At 44.5% G+C, this 21,451-nt stretch overlaps 1 protein-coding gene across 1 annotated transcript; it reads left to right on the forward strand.

Moving 5' to 3' along the window:
* Positions 1–398: 398 nt before the first annotated feature.
* Positions 399–8,591, forward strand: VP8 (Probable glutamate carboxypeptidase VP8). The gene is given in 10 exon segments (NM_001127252.1): positions 399–1,343; positions 2,915–3,157; positions 3,563–3,715; positions 4,037–4,105; positions 6,477–6,564; positions 7,268–7,351; positions 7,541–7,629; positions 7,893–8,006; positions 8,161–8,295; positions 8,370–8,591. Coding segments are annotated over 10 exon segments (2,142 nt in total).
* Positions 8,592–21,451: the final 12,860 nt, after the last annotated feature.

Raw genomic sequence — 21,451 nt, forward strand, 5'->3', positions numbered from 1 at the left:
GCCATATTATTTTTGTGGCGAGATAACAGACAGGAGAGCTCTTGCCGATGCCGGCCGGACCCAGCCAATCTGCGTGTGCGCCGACTGTGCGGACACCTGAATGAACGTGCCGGAGTACCTGACCCGGACCGCAGTCGCTTCAGCTCAACTGATGGAGTGTGCAGTGGCAACGGAAAAGCTCCATTAACGGGGGTCGGGGCGTAAAGCTGCGTACGGCGGCACGGTGGTAGTGATACACACCGAAGCACCCAGGAAAGCATCCTGGCTCCTGTCCCTCCTCGCCATTTCACGAGCTCCCATTTCACACGCTCACTCCGTCACTCGCTCGCCTCCGCCGTCGCAAAGCCTGCCGGAACCGGCGTGTGCGGTCAGTTCCGGTGCCGCGCAGGGCCTGAGGAATGCCGCACTCCGTCCTGGCCCGTCTGCCCCCCGGCTCCGTCCGGCTCGTAGCTGCCTTCGGGCTGCTGCTCCTCGTCTCGCTGCTCGTTCTCCACCGCCGCCCCGGGAGGCCCCATGTGGCGGCGGCCGCCGCCAGCGACCGACTCACTGATCCCTCCCGGTCCCGGCTGTTCCTGTCGCAGTCCCCCGGGGCCAACGCGAGCATCGCGGCTGACCTCCGCGCGCTCACCGCGGGGCCGCACCTCGCGGGGACGCCTGCGTCGGCGGGTGCAGCCGCGCACGTGCTCGCCCGCCTCCGCGCCGCGGGACTCCAAACCCTAACGCGCGAGTACGAGCCGCTGCTCTCGTACCCTGGGCACGCCTCCCTCGCGCTGCTCCGGCCCGACGGGTCCCTGCTCGCGCGCCTGTCGCTCGAGGAGCCCGCGGACGAGGGGCGCCGCGTCGTGCCTCCGTACCACGCGTACGCGCCGTCCGGCGGGGCCGTCGCGGAGGCGGTGTTCGTCAACCTCGGCCGCGAGGAGGACTACGTCGTGCTCGAGAGGCTTGGAGTGGGCGTGCGCGGCCGCGTCGCGGTGGCGCGCCGCGGGGGTGGGTACCGCGGCGGGGTTGTGGCGCGCGCTGCGGACAAGGGAGCCGTCGCCGTGCTCATCGCGGGCAACGCGGACGGCGGCGTCGAGAGAGGAGTCGTTCTTCTCGGCGGCCCCGGCGATCCGCTCACCCCCGGGTGGGCCGCCACCAGCGGTGCGGAGCGTTTGAAGTTCGACGATAAGGCAGTCAAGCAGCGGTTTCCGAGTATCCCCTCCATGCCGGTGTCGGCCAAGACGGCAGCAGCGATCATTCGAAGCCTGGGCGGTCCGGCCATACCGGCGGAATGGAAGGACGGCCTCGGGGTGGATACCGGTGGTCTTGGACCTGGCCCCACGCTGGTCAACTTCACGTATCAGGTATAACTTGCTGTCTTGTTTCTGTATGATGGAGTGACAACAACACATGTATAAGGACAAATTTAATGGACAGCTAGATCCAAAAGACTATGCGGATTTGCTATGTTGTTGTGGAGTCATATGGCATGTTTTTGGTGTCTCGATTGGGAACTGGATGTAGGCAGTGAGTTGACGTTAGCTTAATATGGTATTGCTTGCTTCCTCTGTTATATCTTTCTGGATTGTCAGTCTATATTTGTGTGCTTCCATCTGTACAATATCCATGGATGTCTGATACCTAAATTATTCCATCTAAATTTTTCCATAGGCTACAATTAGGTGAGAAATTTGTAATTTGATTGGTGAAGTTCATTAACTGATTTTCTTCAACTTAAGACATTCCAGCTTAAGAAGGGTAGGCCTGGTGAGGTGGTGAGAGCTGTCTCACTGAGTCATTAGGTCACGCTTTCGAAACAGCCTCTCCGCATTTGCGGGGAAGGCTTGCACCTCATTCATGTAAGAGCCTTCGACACTGGATCTACCTTAAGAAATTTTGTTTGTGTGGAACGTAATATGGTGTTTGATATGAGAAACCATCCTATCCTAGATGAGGTGGTGCATCATGATTTTATCTCACGAATTTTGGTGGAATCAGCTCATTCTTCATGACTATACTAGTATTAGCTCATGGGGGATGAGGTGGTGATGGATCAACCAATTCTATTCCATGAACCAAACAAAAAAAGGTGAGGAGTGAGAAGATGGACCACCCATTCCTCAAACCAAATATCCCTAAGTTCTGCATACCATATGTAGTAAGTGGTGAGCCTGGCTTAGTATAATTAGGAAACCATAATAATTAAACTATTTACAGTTGAGGCAGCAATGAAAGGTCAATAAAGCCGTAAAGGAATGTTGGTGTTCGCTTGTTGTCATGGCAGTAGCGTGTTAGATTGTGTGTGATGTTGGGACTTGGGAGGGTGGGCCATGTTTGGTCTAGGAAATGGGTGGGTTACAGAGTTATCAGATCCTAATACCTGAATCAATTTTCTTGTTTAGTTTGTAAAATGCATGAATTGTTCAACCAGCATGCCAATCTACATGACTATGATGCCAGTAGAAGATGAGGAATAGTGTGTGCTATTAAATGGATCATATCTACCAGCAGTGGACCAACCGCTTACTAGGATGGAACCCTTTCCTGACCAAATCTAGAGCTATGAACAAACATTTAAATGCCATTGTTTTGCATGCAGTATGTTTTCTGGAATCTTTTGTTGTTGACATTTATGCATTTGTGTTGCGCTTATTCTGTACTATGCCCTTGTCATCATGTACTTGAACCAGGTGACCTTTTAAATGCATGTCTGTCCATAAATCCATATCTTATAAGGTTTTTGCTTTTGTGAAGTATAATTTGTTCATACCAACAGTATCTTAGAATGCAAGTTTCCATTATTGTTACCTGTGGTATGGAATGTACATGATTATGTGCTTTAGACTTCCATATTGCTGCATGTTCTGTGTAAATACTTTTGTACATGTACTTTATAGATGAATACACTATGATTGCTATTATCTCTTTGTTTAAGGAGGACAGGAAGTTTTATAAGATACGAGACATTTTTGGTATCATAAAAGGGCAAGAGGAACCTGACCGATATGTGATACTCGGTAACCACAGAGATGCATGGACCTATGGAGCAGTTGATCCTAACAGCGGGACAGCTGCACTTCTAGACATTGCTCGGCGTCTTGGAATAATGCTGCAATCAGGATGGAAACCACGGAGGTCCATCATTCTTTGTAGTTGGGACGGTGAAGAATTTGGGATGGTAAGTAGACATGGAAGAAAGATGATAAGATGCTACTGTATAAACATGACGTATAACTGCAAATGGACCAAGAGATGCTTTTAACAATTTGTCATTTTATTGTTTAAATCACAAACGACACAACTACCTTAATATTTGGGATATGTTGTCTTTTGACTCATGACAATACACAGGCTATGCTAAATAGCAGTGTTGCAGTTAAATTGTTCTTGCAAATCAATATATCAGAATAAGGTAGTTTTTGGATATTTTCCTGCATTTAGTTCCCCTATACTGTGGAATGCCCCCTTCTTTTTTCTTTTGCTGTTAGATCAGGTCAACTTTGTATGTGCTATCTAATTGTCAGCACATATACTTCTTGTTACTTTTATTGTATATAATATGAAGGCTCTTTTTCGTCCCCAGATTGGATCAACTGAATGGGTTGAAGACAACCTTGAAGATCTGCATTCCAAAGCTGTAGCTTACTTGAATGTTGATTGTGCTGTGCAAGGTGTGGGATTTTTTGCTGGTTCTACTCCCCAGTTGGACAAACTCTTGGTTGATATTACAAGACAGGTAGAAGCATTTTTTAATTGCACTGTTGTATTTTTCTGGTTTTGGTCTAGACAAGTAGAAACTAGCTAAGTTTTGAAGTCTTGTTGAAGCAAAACTATTTATTATAGGACAAATTTAACATCATCATCATCATCAAACCTTTTGCATATGTCTGGAACAACTTAACTTGAGGCATTGATCAATAGTAGTACTCAATTATAATGTTAATACCATTGTCTGCTGTATGGCTAAGCCAGATTGCCAGAATGAATACATGATCTGGGATTATATTTAAAACTATTGTTTCCCAGGTAAAAGTCTTTGTTGTTGTTTGTTTCCCAGGTAAGGGATCCTGATGTCACGGGAAAGATGGTTCATGATACATGGAATGAAATGAGTGGCGGCATCAAAGTAAGAATTGAATTTTTTTTGAAATTTCGTTCTGCATATGTAGAGATTGTTCTCACAATTATCTAGCATTGTCATGTAGTTCTAGTTGCAAAATGGTTATTCAGTTACACCACAGCTGAGCCACATCGAGCATAATTTGTTAATTGTAGTTTCTGTATTGCTTTGTCGCCCCCCGCAGGTCGAGTTTTTTTGTACTGCTTTGTCGAACAGGAACATTTTGTATTGTGATGGTAGTAGAGGCAGGAATGTACTTTCTTACTTGAGTTGCCTGCCTCATGTAAATCCCACTTGGAGGAGGGCATATGCTCCCATCAGTCCTCTTGATCTTGCTATGTCTTGCCCCCCACCCCCACTACCACCAAGAAAGAAGAAAGAACATGCTTGGTTTCTGCATGTGACTACCCTATTCTTTTGCTTTATGATAATCTTGTCCTTATTTCATGACTGGCTTTAGAGTTTAGACCAAGACTCTGTTTGGCATGGCTCCAACTCTAAACTCCATATTGTAGTTGAGTAGAGCCATCCAACACCCCAACTCCACATTTCTTTGGAGCAGCCTAACTCCATGGAGTTGGTAGAGCTCTAGTTCATTTTGAGTCTGGAGTTTGGAGCACCTCTTTTACAACTCCAAACCACTTCATGATAGACGTAGACATGGAGTTCGATTGTATTTACCTTTACCCACCAATACCATCGATTACACAAAAAAAAATTCGTTTTATTTCCTGCCAACCCTTTCTTTCTTCCGTACACTCGTGTCTCTTCGTTGCGGTATCCGCTAGAGCTTCTACCGTGCGCGCCCCGCCCTAGTTGTTGCCCGTCGACGGTCCCCTTCCCCCACCGTCGGCCCCTGCCAAAGCGCCCACGTCTTCGAGGGCACACACGCCTCGCTCCCAGCCGCGACTATAGCCCGCCAAGGTCCTCGGGGCCTCGCTCTCTTTCTGCATCAGTAGATCAAGACTCAAGATCATGTACCCTTCCTTCCTCTTCCTGTTTCTCATGTACGAGCCCTGTTGTCTTGTTGCGCATACAGACTAGATCCAGGAATGCTCTACCTTTACGTGATCAAAATCCATGGATTTTGTTGCGTTTAATTTAGTGTGAAGTCTTGAAATTACTTATTAGACCTATATAACTATTTCACTTAAAATGGAAGGAAGGACATGAATTTTAAAGCAGACACAAAGAGGTATAATTGTTTCACTCAAAATGGAACGAAGGGCATGAATTTTAAAGCAGACGCAAAAAACCTCTTTCTTAGAGTTAGGGACACCCTGCTATAGGTCTACATTCGGGCCGCCCGACCCGGTCCGGCTCAAGCCTGAAAAAGCCCGACACGTTTAAATTTCGGGCCGACACGACCCATAATTGTTACGGGCCGTGCCGGGCTGGCCTGTGGGCTTAGTCCTTGGCCCACGGTCCGTCACGTAATTGCTTAAACGTGTCGGGTTTATTTTGGGCGGCCCGAATTTATAAAACCCCGAAATTCAATTTCTGCCCTGAAATTCACATCAGAGCCCAAAATTAAAACAATATTTAATAAAAAAATAATAAAAGTTAAGATAAACAAATTTGACCAAAAGAAAACTTAATGTTTCTATTAAGTTACTAGAGTAGAGATGTGCAATGACTGCCTCGTTAAAAAACTTTTGTTAGAAGGGAAAACAAGTACAACCAACTCTGATGTTCATAACAAAAGTAAAATTACATCACATCCTCTAATTCAAAGCTGCAAAAGAAAATCTAACTAGCATAAACTTTAGCATCGCGTTCTTTAAGTACATGGAAGTGCGGAATGAAGTGCGGTTTTATTTAATAAATATATGAGCCCTTTCGTGCCTCTATATGGTTCATTTCATGCCTGCCTTAAACGGGTTGTGCCCGCGCCTGTGGGCCGTGACCTCGGCTCAAGACCGGCCCGATGCATCGGGCCAGGCTAGGTCGACACTAAAATATTTTGGGCCGGGTCATGCTTGGGCCGTGCTTTTTTCGTGCTTCAGGCCAGCCCATCAGACTCAGCCCAAATGTACAGCTATACACCCTGCTAGCCAAACACCTACTTATAGATAGCTCCAACTCCACGTGGAGCCTGCTCCACCTAGAGTTGTAGAGTGGAGTAGAAACATGTATAGTTGGAGCCATGCCAAAAAGGGGTTAGTTTTCATAGTTGTTTCAACCAAGTAACTTACAGCTTTTCCACAACACTTCTACAGCTAAGAGCTCTTCACAAAAAGGACTCGATGATTTTGAGTCACTGATCACTGCTTGCCTTAAATATTTTTTAGGGGAAAATGCGAACACCCGGGCCAAGTCAAGACATTGCTTGTCTTATATTTGTTTGCCCTATTTCTAAAGAATGTCAAATCTGCAGATAGAAAGGCTTGCCAGAACTGATTCCGATTTTGCTCCATTTCTACATCATGCTGGAATTCCATCTGTAGACTTGTACTACGGAGAAGGTATGTCAAAACAGAATAGGTTCTTTCCTTAACGCCCCGTTTGGATTGTTGGAATTGAATTCCATTCTAATAATAATAATTTTGGCATATATCAATTAAGCTAATTTGGTTTTATACAAAATATATTTGTATACTATTATTAGCAAGATGTCGGAGATATTTATGTGCTATATTTTTACTATAGAGGAGTGAGACGAAGAGTGTCATGTAAGTTACAGAGTAGAAACAAATTCTACTAATGCATAAAATCATTTCTCATCCTCCACCCCCATGAATTTGAGATAGACATATATCTGAACTTTGGAAAGTGGTGGAATGTCAAATTCCAAACTAAATAAATTACTTTATTGAGTGAATTCCAATTCCTCTAAAATGAAGGGATCCAAACGGCCCGTAAGGGAAAAATAACATATTGGAGATCAGACATGTTCAAAAGGTAGTTGCTAATGTATATTTATTCTGCTGGAGCTTCAATTTAGGATCATTGCAACTCAACCATTTTGAAGTCTTTTGTCTGAGCTGTACATACAATTTTGAGGCTATGTACACCTATAGTTATTTCTTAATATTTCCTTTATCGCGTCAGTTTCAAGTTCGCACCTACAATTTCTCCTTTAACTCTAATTTGTTCTATCACGTGCCATACAAGTTATTCTAACATGGTGTATGGTCATCATTACTAACCAATGCAGTGCTAATGCAGAATTTCCTGGTTACCATACTGCTCTTGACACTTATAATTGGATGGAAAAGCATGGCGATCCATTCTTTCTTCGTCATTTGGCTAGTAAGTAAAAACATAATATATGCACTGATACAAAAAGGGTCAACAAGAAGAATGAACTGTTGCCTGTAAAGATAGCTACTAAATACTCAACAATATTTGAAATTTTAGTGTGCCAAAATAATGTATTGCTGGCATAGCATTTGTTGTGGTAATCCTAGGAGTGCTTATATAGTTTTTCTGCTTCATCAGTCACAGAAATTTGGGGACTATTAGCTCTTCGATTGGCCAATGATCCTGTGTTACCTTTTGATTATCAAGCTTACACTTCGCAGTTACAGGTACATTGACTTTCATATGCATACTAGATTTCTACATTGCAAAGGTGTATTGCTTGGAGAATACCACCTAGTATGTGTGACATGAGTGACATTGGTTGAATCTGTAACTTCAGTTTTTTTTTTGTAACATGGAGATGTACATTTGAGTAAATCTTATGTACGAGAACTCACACATTGCATAATACCACCAATTTGCTTTCAGTCATTATTATGGCGTATCTTACGATATATATTTAATATGATTGAAATTTGCAATGCCACAGGAGCATATAAAAACATTGTCTGCCCTGACGAGCAATGGCCATGCAGTAAATTTGATGAATGGGTGCGTCAATGATCTTTCTGGTGCAGCTATGGAAGTTCTGAAGGAGATGAAGGTATCAATTTATGCCGTGCTTCTGATTTCATGGATTTTAGGGTCGGTCTATTTTCACAATCTGTTGGTCAATGGAATAATTTTTTTCGATTTAGAAGTGGTGTTTGAAACTAGCTGATGACGTGCTCCTTTGTATGTTCGGATTCAAAATCCAGAAACTACAGCAGATGGATTTATATGATGAACACGCCAGGATGAGAAGGCGATTGTTGAACGATCGCCTCCTACTTGCTGAAAGAAGCTTCCTGCAACCTGAAGGGCTCCAAGGAAGAGGATGGTTTAAGCATCTGGTGAGAAACGCATTTCAGCGGACTTGACGACTTGTATATTATTTTCCTTTAAACTAAAACTTGTTTTTCCCCAGTTGTACTCGCCTCCGGAGGACTACGAAAGCAAGCTGTCGTTCTTCCCTGGGATCGCTGACGCCATCTCACGGTCCGCCAATCTGAGTGACAAGGAACAGGAGGTGGCAATGCAGCATGAAGTGTGGAAAGTCTGCCGTGCGATTCAAAGGGCTGCGAGTGTTCTTAGAGGTGAATTCAGTGAGCAAAAACCGACGAATTTTAGTTCTTTGGTGACCCCATGAGATGTGTTTGTGCAAACAAATAACAAACAATGGTTATTTAGTATCTGCGCGAAATGGAAGTGTGATGAAGAATGTGATGCTTTTGGGCGTACACTTTACAGCGCAGCGTTGGGGCAGCAGCGAGTAGAGGGCCGTTTACGCATGTCAAAATGGAATTGTGATGAAGAATATGCTTATATGCATGGTAGAGAGCCGTTTACGTATGTGACGCCCCGTGGCCGTCGGCGATTGCCGTCGACGTGAGGAGATCGAGCGAGCTCAGGGAACGGAACGAGAAGAGGAAATTTTGGCCCATGGCGCACCCATTATACTCAAACAAGTTGCAACATATATAGAAATGACGCTTTGAGTACTAGACACGCGTATTGGTCAGTTGTGTCTTCGCCAGGCTGGTTCTGCTGCAGGCTGACAGCTCCTCCCACCGAAGCTGCTACCGATCCCAAACCAGGTGGATCTAGAAAAAAAATTCGTCTCCATCCCCGCGAATGTTTATGGGGAAGCTTTTTCTCCCGTATCCGTTTCTATTACGCCCCGTTTGGAACACTGGAATTGAATTCCATTCTAATAATAGTAATTTAGGCATATATTAATTAAGCTAATTCGTTTTTATATAAAATATATTTGTATACTATTATTAGCAAGATGTCCTAGATATTTATATGCCACATTTTTACTATAGAGGAGTGGAACGAAAAGTGTCATGTAAGTTACTGTGTAGAAACAAATTCTACTCATGCATAAAATCATTTCTTATCCTCTACCCTATGAATTTGAGATAGGCTTATATCTGAACTTTAGAAAGTGGTGGAATGCCAAATTCCAAACTAAATAAGTTACTTTATTGAGTGAATTCCAATTCCTTTAAAATGAAGGGATCCAAACGCCCTATCAGGGAATTTATCTCCACATGAAGAATTTACCCTCGTTAGACCTTGTTTTCATTTACAATAGGATCGAAGAGGATTGCGGAGATTAATTTTTTTCTATTCAATTTTGACTAGTAAGAAATTTAATCCCCTCTATTCCCTTCAATCCACCTTTATCTAAAGATTATATAAAATTAATATAAATTGAATAAATAATATTTAAAATTGTAAGAGACATCTACTTTAGAGAGTTTGCTATTTTCTAGTAGGCTATGTATTAAATTTTTAGTATAGTTTTAACATGTTAATGAGCTAATTTAGATCAAGAGAAGTTTGTGGGGACGGGTACACAAGAAACAAGGACCAGAGATGGTTCTTCATCCCTGTCTCAGCAAACCGGATAGAGACTAAATCTTCCTTGTTTCCATCATGGGGACTAAATTACCCTCATCCACACCTCCTAGGCGATTGTTCAGTTATGAGTGGATTGATGAGATTAGAGGAGATTAAATCCATTGATGATCAAAATTAAATAGAAAGGGATTTAATCTCCTCTAATTCCCATACAACCGAGCATGACCTAATAGGGCAATTCTCCGCGGGGAATCGGGGATCATGTCTTCATTGTCATCTCTAAGCACAACTTCATGCATTGATTGGCCGCTTCGATGTCTGTTGTGACAAGCAGGTTTAAGAACACGGGGAAATATTCTCCAACAACATGATGGATCTTACTGTCACAACCCCATTTACAGTTGATTTAGGCCTTGTTCGTTTGTGCCGGATTGGTGAGTCGGAACGATTCCTAACCGGATTACTTCTCTAATTTATATAAACTTTGATTAGTTAGAATGATTCCGGGTGCAATCCGACACAAACGAATAAGGCCTCATACTAGGTTCAGACTATCCGCAGCGGTTCCCCCCAAAGTTTTCCCCCTATATCACTTTTTTGCGTCACATCATCAACATTTCACCCTCTATTTTTTCATCTCCCGCAGCGGTTCCCCCTAAATACTCTCTCTATACCCCACTACAACTATAAAATATCATTTTCTATATCTACTATCAATTTTTTATCTACTAACAATTACTCGTGGACCCACAGCACAGTGTCGTAGGGGATGAACAGTGAACCCCTGGATTGAGAGAGAGAGAGAAGGGGATCGCGCGTTAGGGGGCTCGGTAGAGCTGGCCGTTGCAGGTGATAGAGGGCAACTGTTGCCCCTAGCGCATGAATAGTAATAGGGGAGGGAGGGTGTAGAGTGCACCATTGCAGTTAGTCTCAATGTTCCCGCAACCATCCTCTCCCCTATCACTGTATAGGATATAGCAGCGACAATGTTCCTCTATCGCGTTCACTGGCGCCCCCTTCCTCCTCTCATACGCCGCGGGATTCTTCTCACTCGCACTAGATGCAACGTGCCGCTACCTGGTGCCGACAGTTGGCCTTGTCCTCTTCGCCCAACTCGCGCGTTTGTGGTGAAGCATCCGCCGGTTCTGCTCGTCGTCGATGAAGACGACAATTAGACCAGCTGAGGCGAGGACGCCGTCGTGAGCTCCCAAACTTTCTCTCTCTGGCGCGCGCGCGTCTAGAAGCAGGAAGCCCCTCTTGGCGCCGGATCTTGCTCCCTCTCCGACTCGCCAACGGCACGTAGGCGCCAACGGCGGATCTCAGGTGGGGGCACGTAGGTGGCGCTGTGGCTATCAAGCTCAGCAACTTGCAGCGCTCATGCGACGGTGGCGGCTCTACGCTGGACCATCCTTCCGTGTCCACGAGAAGAGCCCACCTTTCGTTCGTTTCTGTTGATGAATACTTGTGGAGCCTTATCAACGAAGAGAAAGTTGAAGATTTTGAGAATTATTGATGATTTAGAAATTCTTGCCGCTACATGTAGTGTAACAAAATAATTACGAAAATGTGCAACGATTAGTAGACATAATAATTATGCTATCAATAATTATTAAAAATAATATACGGGTCCTCAATTTTGCAACAGTGGACGGCGTCCTGTAGAAAACGAAAACAAATAAAAAAATATGGCAGTTGAGTTAGTTGAAATTATTATTATAATAATATGGTGGAGTATAGAGGGTTGATTTGGAATGAACCGCTCTACAAAATAGAGATATAGGGAGAGAGGCACGTGAGTGAAATATAAAAGGAGACTAGTCGGTTACCCGTGCGTTGCGACGGCTTACAACAATACCTACGTAAACTATCCATAAAAAAAATTCAAGATTTTTTATTGATTGTATCCGCTCTTTGCATAATATTTTTTTTGATTTGTCTAACTGATGTTATTGTTTACTCCATGCAAATATGTCTTGATACAACACGGTTAATGAAGTGAGCGATTAGAAGATAGTTCACAACGATTGACTGAATGAACAGAAATTATAAAATAACATAATTCCATCATACAAAGACCAAATAAGAGAAAGTTTGTGAGATCAAGTTTATAAAATAAGTTCCATGAAATCAAACTTATAAAAAAATAGATCAAAATATGGAGTGATTGCTAAAGTCAGGCATCAATAAAAATTGGATGCGCTCCATATAAATTACGCTACTTCGTAGCAATTACTAACGTTTAAAACCAACAAATAACCTTTCATTTTGTTGTTAGTGTGACAAATCATTGCTGCTCCATCCAATTCAGCAACCTCAAACACCATGTAGTCCATTACACCAATATGGTCTTAGAAACGACCTAATGCTTGCAACATTAAAGAACGTCGTGTCGTGCTTGGGTTGTAGCCTCGGTCCGTAGTGCTGGCACGGACCGACACGATTATTTTTTTTATTTTACAAAAAAACGTATATACATATATACAATTTATATTTAATATTAAAAACATCTTAGTGTTACGCTACTTCGTAGCAATTACTAATGTTTAAAACCAACAAATAATCATTCATTTTGCTGTTAGTGTGACAAATCATTGCTGCTCCATCCAATTCAGCAACCTCAAACACCATGTAGTCCATTACGCCAATGTGGTCTTAGAAACGACCTAATGCTTGCAACAGCAAAGAACGTCGTGCTGTGCTTGGGCTGTAGCCTCGGTCCGTAGTGCTGGCACGGACCGACACGATTATTTTTTTTTATTTTACAAAAAAACGTATATACATATATACAATTTATATTTAATATTAAAAACATCTTAGTGTGATGTTCTACTGGTTAGACAGTTTCACACAGTGTCTCCCGCCCTTCTTCCATCAGGGCATGGGTTCAAACCCCACCTCATGCACCGTTTTTTTAATATTTTACTCTGATTTAATTAAATGGATCGACGGGCTAACGGGCTGGCCCGACATAGTTAGCAGACCGACATGACGTGTCTGTGCCATAGTTGTGGCCCGCGTGCATCGCGTGCATCTAACCCGTGTCGACGTGCAGCGGATTAATTTGAAATAGCTGTGATGGGTTATTTGTAAAAAAATGACGCATGACGACCGTTGAAACTGGTGCTTTAAGTATAGTATAGAAATATAAAGTTAATCATAGAAGATAGTCTTAGCTAACTGGTTGAATGGCTTGCCGACCAGTCGAGCTAGTGGATTGACCGCATTGGGACCGAGCTGGTCAATACCGACCACAGAAGCAAGCAATACCATATTAAGCTAACGTGAGTTCACTACCTACATCCAATTCCCAATTGATATAGCAAAAATATGCCATATGACTAGAGGTGGTAATTGACTCTAAATTTTACACTAAAAACTTTAAGAATCGAATCAGATTAGGTTTGTGCTCTATTCCTATTTATTTTTGAACTAACATTATTTATGGGTCCTAACTTTTTGTGAAGGAGCATTTGGATCGTGATCCATTACTACCCTACATATGACTACACAACAATAGAGCAATCCACATTGGCTTTTGGATCTAGATGTCTATTTAATTTATCCATATACATGTTATGTTGTTGTCTCCCCATCATACAGAAACAAGACAATACCAAGGTGGCCGGCCAGATACACAAGAATTAGACGGGCCTATGGATGCAAGTAAAATAACTTATCTTGCATTCGCTCATGCAGCTCACGTCTCCCACACACAGGTAACCAAACATAATATCAGATAAAGTCAACGCATACGGTGGTTCAGAATGAAACGATGCAGGCAACCAATCAGATGGTACATAAAGTTGACCAGCTTGGGGCCAGGTCCAACACCATCCATATCCACCCCGAGAACGTCCTTCAAATTGTCAAATGGGTTGGACGAATCGACTTGAGACATGACATATTTAATAGTGCCCCGACTTCACTTTGCACGATTCAAAATAGGTTTGTACCGGTCCAGTAAGAGAGTACCGACCCATTTTCCTGGGTCACCTATTTGTCCCACATTGCCTACCTAACGCAATTATATATGTTTTTCAATTATTAGTATAAATATCAATTCTTCGTATAATACAAATAAACTTGAGTTGCACCGCGTAGAAGAGTTCAACTAGGCTTCTCACCCAAGCTGACCATGGTTTGAATCTCATTTACTCCTATTTTTTTTTAATATTTTAGTGATTTATTCGCATTGGCCCGATGTGCTAATGGGCCTGCCCGACATGGTTAACAAGTCGGAGTGCCATGTCTGAGTCGTGGTTGCAGCATATAGGCTGGTTCAACACGACCCGATTAGTTAGCGGGGTCTAACGGGCCATGCCGGGCCGAATCCCGTTTGGCCATCTATAAGTATCGTTGTCTGCTTGATTGTCGAACCCCAAACTCAGACAACCCACCCGATGTTGAGTAGATCGTCCGAGAAGAATGACTCCTCTCTCGATACTGATGTACGTGTTACCCACGATGAGCACGACAATGACCCTTTTCTCCGCAGCGTGCGCAACCACCACGCCCCCGCGATGAGACCGTGCACGTCCACCCTAACCCTCTAGAGTACAAGTGTGTTTGATTTATCTTTTTCAAGTACATTCACCGCTAAAAATCTAGAATTTTAACTAAACGGTTAGTCGAGTATAATAGAATAATAGATTTGTGAAAATCTATAGATTCTCCTAGTTTAATCTAGAATCAACTCCTACGCAAGACTTTTCATATTCTTGTCATCTCTATGTTATAAACTTTTATGTTCTTATAGAATCTAAAGGTAATTGTTGTTTCAATCAAATAAATTTTAATTTTTTATAATTATCAACTCACCGTAGCTTTCTCAAGATCACAACAACTTTTTCACATATCGCAGCTAGAATCTATTTCTTTTTCAGAAATGTACAGTTCAACGAAACCAAACAGACCGTGTTATAAATGAATACGACACAAAGGGGATCAATCACAGAGAAGACACATATTTAACGTGGAAAACCCCTCTAAAGCGAAGGGGAAAAAGTAAAAAACCCACGGGCGCCGGCCAGCAACTTCTCACTATTTTCGGGTGGTTACAGATCGCAGGAGATTTACAATTGAGATAATTATCTCCTGCGGCTTACAAAGATATTTATAGAGGTAAAACCCTAAAACGAGCCAAAGCTTCGCTCGCCAACTTGGCCGCCTTCTTCAGAATTTGGATCACAAACTCAACAAACTCCAACTTGAGACAAATTCCTTGTAGCATCATAATAGCAAACTCCACCTTAAACAAATGCATCATCATCTTGCCGGTGCCAACAGCCACTAAGGGCTAATTTATAATACTAACTAAGTTTGAGCATACATAAACATGATTTGTCATCATATCAGCAGGATTATTATGAGTACTGATCTTGCATACCTTCACCAACCCTTTTTCAATGATATCACGAACGAAGTGATAACGAATATCAATATGTTTGGATTTCTCAGTAATCATCTGATCTTTGGTGAGATGAATAGCACTCTAACTATCACAATAGATGGTAATGCAAGACTTAATTCCACATAGCTCTGAACATATACCTTTTAACCATAAGGCTTCCTTAGTAACTTCTGCAATTGTCATATACTCAGCTTCTGTGATAGACAAAGCAACAGTATCCTGTAAACGAGCTTTCCAACTCACAACACAATCTCCAACAATAAAGACATAACCTGAAAGAGATCTCCTCCTGTCTAAATCACCACCATAATCTGAATCAACATAGCCAACCAGACCATCTCCAGATTTACCAAAACATAAACAAGCACTAGAAGAACCACATAAATATCTAAAAATCCACTGAACAACTTTCCAATGCTCTTTACCAGGATTAGACATGTATCTAGCAACAACGCTCATAGCATGAGACAAATCAGGACGAGAGCAAACCATAGCATACATGAGTGACCCAACGGCACTAGAGTATGGAACTTTTGACATATATTCAAGCTCAGCATCAGTTTTAGCACACTGTTTAGCAGACAGTTTAAAATGAGGAGCCAACGGAGTACTCACATGTTTAGTATTTTGCATGTTGAAACGACGAAGGACCTTCTCAATATAATTCTTCTGGCTCAAGTACAGCAGTCCAGACTTCCTATCCCTGACTATCTCTATGCCAAGGATTTTCTTTGCAGCACCCAAATCCTTCATATCAAATTCGCTACTAAGTTGTGCCTTTAAAGCAGCGATTTCCTTCATGCTCTTGGCAACAATCAACATATCATCAACATATAGCAGCAAATATGTAGGTGATCCATTAACAAATTTTAGATAAACACAGCTATCATATTGAGACCTTTGAAAGCCCTTAGAAAGCATAAATGAATCAAACCTCTTATACGACTGTCTGGGAGATTGTTTCAGACCATATAAGGACTTCTTCAACCTGCACACATAGTCTTTTTTTCCAGGAACAATGAACCCCTCAGGGTGGTCCATATAAATATCCTCCTCCAAATCACCATGTAAGAAAGCAGTTTTCACATCTAACTATTCAAGCTCATAGTCATGTGCAGCAACAAGACTAAGAAAGGTACGAATTGAACTATGCTTGACAACAGGAGAATAGACATCAGAGTAATCAATTCCTGGAATCTGACTAAAACCTTTGGCAACTAGCCTTGATTTAAAACGCGGAGGCTCTTTTGGAGTCATACCTTCTTTTTCTTTTGAAAATCTATTTGCACTTAGTTGCCTTTTTGCCAGAAGGCAGTCGAACTAGTTCTCAAGTGCCATTCTTATCAAGAGACTCCATTTCTTCATCAATAGCACCCATCCAGTTTTCACTATCAGTAGACAATATAGCTTCTGAATAATTCAATGATTCCAGAACATTATCAACTTCTTCAGCAACAGCCAAAGCAAAAGCAACATTGCACTCTTGAATCAGTCTTTGGGGCCGAACTATCGACCTCCTAGCTCGGCCTTTAGCAAGAGACTGGGGATGAGACTCCACAACAGGTGATGAATTTTCAGCAGGTGAATTTTTAGCAGGTTCAGCAGATGGTGGAGTATGATCATCAACATCCCCCCGTGCTCCACCTGCACACTGATAGACTCAGAATTCTGGTTAGTAGCACTGGTAGATACAACCGAAGGGAACATAACAGATTCATTGAACACAACGTTTCTACTAAAAAATGCCTTCTGTGTATCAGGATTCCACAATTTATATGCTTTAACACCAGATCCATAACCCAAGAAAACACACTTAATTGCTCTAGGCTCAAGTTTACCATTATCAACATGTGCATATGCAGTACAACCAAACACTCTCAACTGAGAATAATCATAGGGGGAACCAGACCAAACCTCAATTGGAGTTTTCTTATCGATAGCAGTGGATGGTGAACAATTGATCAAATGACAAGCAGTGGAAGCGGCCTCAGCCCAAAACTCTTGGCTCAAACCTGAGTTAGACAACATACACTGAGCCTTGGAGATTATTGTTCTGTTCATACGCTCTGCCACACCGTTCTGTTGAGGCGTATATGGTATAGTGTGGTGCCTCACAATGCCCTCCTTCATGCAGAAAGAGTTAAAATCACCAGAACAAAACTCCATACCATTGTCAGTTCTCAGAACTTTCAGCTTCCTCTCAGTCTGCTTCTCAACCGTAGTCTTCCAAACCTTGAAAGACTCAAAGGCATCTGATTTTTGCTTAAGAAAATAAGGCCAAACTCTGCGTGAATTATCATCAATGATAGTCAACATGTAACGAGCACCACCATGAGAAGTTATACGTGACGGCCCCCACAAATTAGCATGAACATAATCAATAATATTTTCGGTATTATGAACAACAGAACTGAACTTTACCCTTTTATGCTTACCGAAAACACAGTGCTCACAGAAATCAAGGGTATCAGCATGGCAACCATCAAGAAGGCCTCTCTTGCTCAATTCTACCAGACCAGGTGCACTCATATGGCCAAGGCGCATATGCCAAATTTTAGTAGTCTCAGAATCAGAAGCAACAACAGCATCAGCAGAGCCAGAACTACCTCGAAGCACATATAAGTTTTCAGCTTTCAAATCACCTTTAATAACCACAAGAGAGCCTTTTGTTACCTTTATGACACCGTCACCGGCGGTATACTTGTAACCTTTTGTGTCCAGAGTACTCAGAGAGATGAGGTTCCTGGACATGGATGGAACATGCCGCACTTCAGTCAATGTGCGTACAATCCCATCGAACATCTTGATCTGCACGGTGCCCATGCCAACAACAGTGCAAGGGGAATTATCACCCATCCGAAGAGTACCTCCGTTCTGCACAGCTTCATATGTACTGAATAGAGATTTTTTAGTGCAAACATGATACGAGCAAGCAGAATCGAGGATCCATTGGGCACCATCAGCAGCACAACCAGCAAAGGCAATAAGAACATCACCATTATCAGAATTATTTTCGGATGCAACAGAGACAGTACCACCGGTCTTACCCTTCTCCTTGTTCCTCTTCTCCTTGTTCTGTAGTTTGTAACAGTTCTCAATTACATGGTTCGTCTTCTTGCAGTATTTGCAAAATAATTCATCGGATGGCCCCCTTGACTTGGAGCGACCCCTCTGGTTCTTTCCCTTTCCTTTGCCACCTGAGTTGGACTTTTTCTGCTCAGTGCGGCCACAGACATACAAAGCTTCTCCACTCGAGCCAGCAGCATCTTTCGAGTTAACCATCTGTCTCATCTTTTCTTTCGCAGTCAAAGCTTCATACACTTCAGGCACAGTTAGAGTATCACGACTGTATAGGATGGTATCTCGAAAATTGCTAAACGATGTAGGGAGGGAACACAGGAGAAGAAGAGCTAGGTCTTCATCATCAAACTTTACCTCCATAGACGTCAGATCGGCCATGATCTCCTTAAACACCGATATGTGCGTCAGAACGGAGCCTCCTTCCTGCAACTTGTGGGAGAACAACTTCATTTTGACATGCATCTTGCTGGTCAGATCCTTTGACATACAGATCGACTCCAGCTTCAACCAGAGAGCAGTGGCGGTTTTCTCCGCCAGAACCTCCTGCAGGATATTGTTAGACAGATGAAGGTGAATATGTGCGAGCGCCTTACGATTCTTGCGCCTCTCCTCATCAGTCCATGTCCTGGCGTCCTTGTTGCCAAATCCATCTAGGGCATCATTTAGGTCGCGATCAGACTGCGAGAGAATCGCCTGCATCTTCACCTGCCACAACGAGAAACGCGTGTCGAGATCCAGCAGCGGAAGATCATATTTCATTATCGTCGACATCCGTGCGCCTGCAGGAAACCCTAGCACACCGATCACCAAACAACCTAGCTTTGATACCACTTGTTATAAATGAATACGACACAAAGGGGATCAATCACAGAGAAGACACAGATTTAACGTGGAAAACCCCTCTAAAGCGAAGGGGAAAAAACCACGGGCGCCGGCCAGCAACTTCTCACTATTTTCAGGTGGTTACATACCGCAGAAGATTTACAATTGAGATAATTATCTACTGCGGCTTACAAAGATATTTAAAAATATTTATAGAGGTAAAACCCTAAAACGAGCCGGAGCTTCACTCGCCAACTTGACTGCCTTTTTCAGAATTTGGATCACAAACAAACTTAACAGATCATTCTCCTCGCGGTCACGGCCGAGGTTGACGAACACCACATCCGCGACGGCCCCGCTGGACAAGCACGTACGTGTGGTACGATGGCACGACGCGTCGCCCCTCGTCCACGTTATCCTCGAGCGAGAGGGAATCCGTCGGGCCGGAGCAGCGAGAGGGAGCCGTGCCCGGGGTACGATCGAGAGCAGCGGCTTGTACTCGCCACTGGCGTTGAGGTCGGCCGCGATGCTCGCGTTGTCCCCTGGGGATGGCGACAGGAACAGCCGGGTGGGATCGGGGAGGCGTCCGCCGCCAAGTGGGACCTCCCAGGGCGGCGGTGGAGGACGTGTGCGAGGGAGGACCGGAGGAGCGAGAGGGAGACGAGGAGCAGCATGCAGCCTGAAGGCGTCGACGAGCTTGCAAGACGGAGTGCGGCATTCCTCAGGGCCCCGCCGCGCGGCACCGCCCGCACGCGCTGGTTCTGGCCGGCTTTGCGGCGGCGAGAGAGTGAACTTGTGGAATGGTGAGTGAGGAGGCGTGTTTGGCGGTTGGCTTGGCCCCGCCAAATGCATGGAGCGAGTGCAACGGCTAAATGCATGTGGCGAGTGCAATGTGGGGAAGGAATTCAACCGTTGAAGACTTCCATATACACACTCACCCTACATAAAAACACAACACATATTTCTCACAGCGCGACATATCTCTGCAAGATCCTCGAAATCTCCGAGCAAATCTCCTCTCCCTCTCTTCAAAATCTCGCGCTAGATCATGTCGACGGGCGCAAACACGGAAGCCGCCGCCAGCAGCAGCCCGAGCCCAGGCAATAAGCGGTGCGCCGCGTGCAAGAACCAGCGCAGGAAGTGCGGCCAGGGCTGCGCCCTGGCCCCCTACTTCCCGGCATCGGATCCCCAGAGATACGCCTGCGTGCAGAGGGTCTTCGGCGCCAGCAACATTGCAAGGATGCTCCAGGTAGATAAATGGACCTACGCACCGTACCATCATCAATCGCTCTACTTCACAGCTCACAGCCTCACCACCATTTCTCTTCTGTCGCACGTGCGTGTAGAATCTCCCTGTCCACGAACGAGCCAGAGCGGCGGACACGATGGCGGTGGAGGCACGCCGGCGCGTGCAGGACCCGGTGTACGGCTGCGCTGGGGTCGTGGGCCACCTCCAGGGAGAGATCAGAGCGACGCAGTGCGAGCTGGCCAGGACCCAGGCCCAGATCGCCGTGCACGCCGCGGTAGCTCGCGCGCACCCGGCGCCGGGCCCTCTGCAGCAGCAAGAGGAGGAGGAGGAGGACGATGATGCGCGGGAGCCGTTCCAAGGATTGGATGCCTATGCCCTGGTTCCTCGATGATTATCGCTGGGATATGCTTTAACTCGTCTGCTTTGATGGTTACACACGAGTCCGTCTGCTGGCTAATTTATCCACTGAAATAATCCGATATGCATCAAAGTGATGATCTAGTGCTTGGTGGCACTGTGTGGCCGGTGTAATTTTGGATATAGATGGTCCGATGGGACGAGTCGAACGACCCGAGCACGGTACCGTGCATAGGGTCATTGGCCAGCACGACCCGTTAGCTAACCGGACCAGTACCAGCCTGGTATGGATGGGACGTGCTTAGGCCGTTACCTGAGCACAACGTACCAGTCTGGCCTGGCATCTTTAACCGACCGGCATGCGAGGCCCGCTAGGGTTTGATAACCCCTTGCCATGTCCACACCCCCTCCCAGTCCCCATCCCTTCACCTCTTGCACGACACCTCCGTCTCCTCGCCTTGCCTCCTCGGCTCCTCCACTCCGCTCCTCACCCACGCTTCCTCAGCCACGCTCGCCACGTCGAGATCCAGTCGCCGATGAACTGGATCTGCTCCGCCTCGGTCGTCTCCTTGCCTTTGAGATCCAGTCGCCGATGGACTGGATCTGCGTCGCCGCCTCAACGCTTCGTCCTCTCCTCAGTCACACCTCCTTGCCCCCTAGATCCAGTCGCCAGTGGACTAGATCTACGTCGCCGCCTGCTCTCCTCGCCTCCTCAGTCTGC

Source organism: Zea mays, chromosome 1 (genome assembly GCF_902167145.1).
Source record: "Zea mays cultivar B73 chromosome 1, Zm-B73-REFERENCE-NAM-5.0, whole genome shotgun sequence".
In the NCBI taxonomy this organism is placed as follows: Eukaryota; Viridiplantae; Streptophyta; class Magnoliopsida; order Poales; family Poaceae; genus Zea; species Zea mays.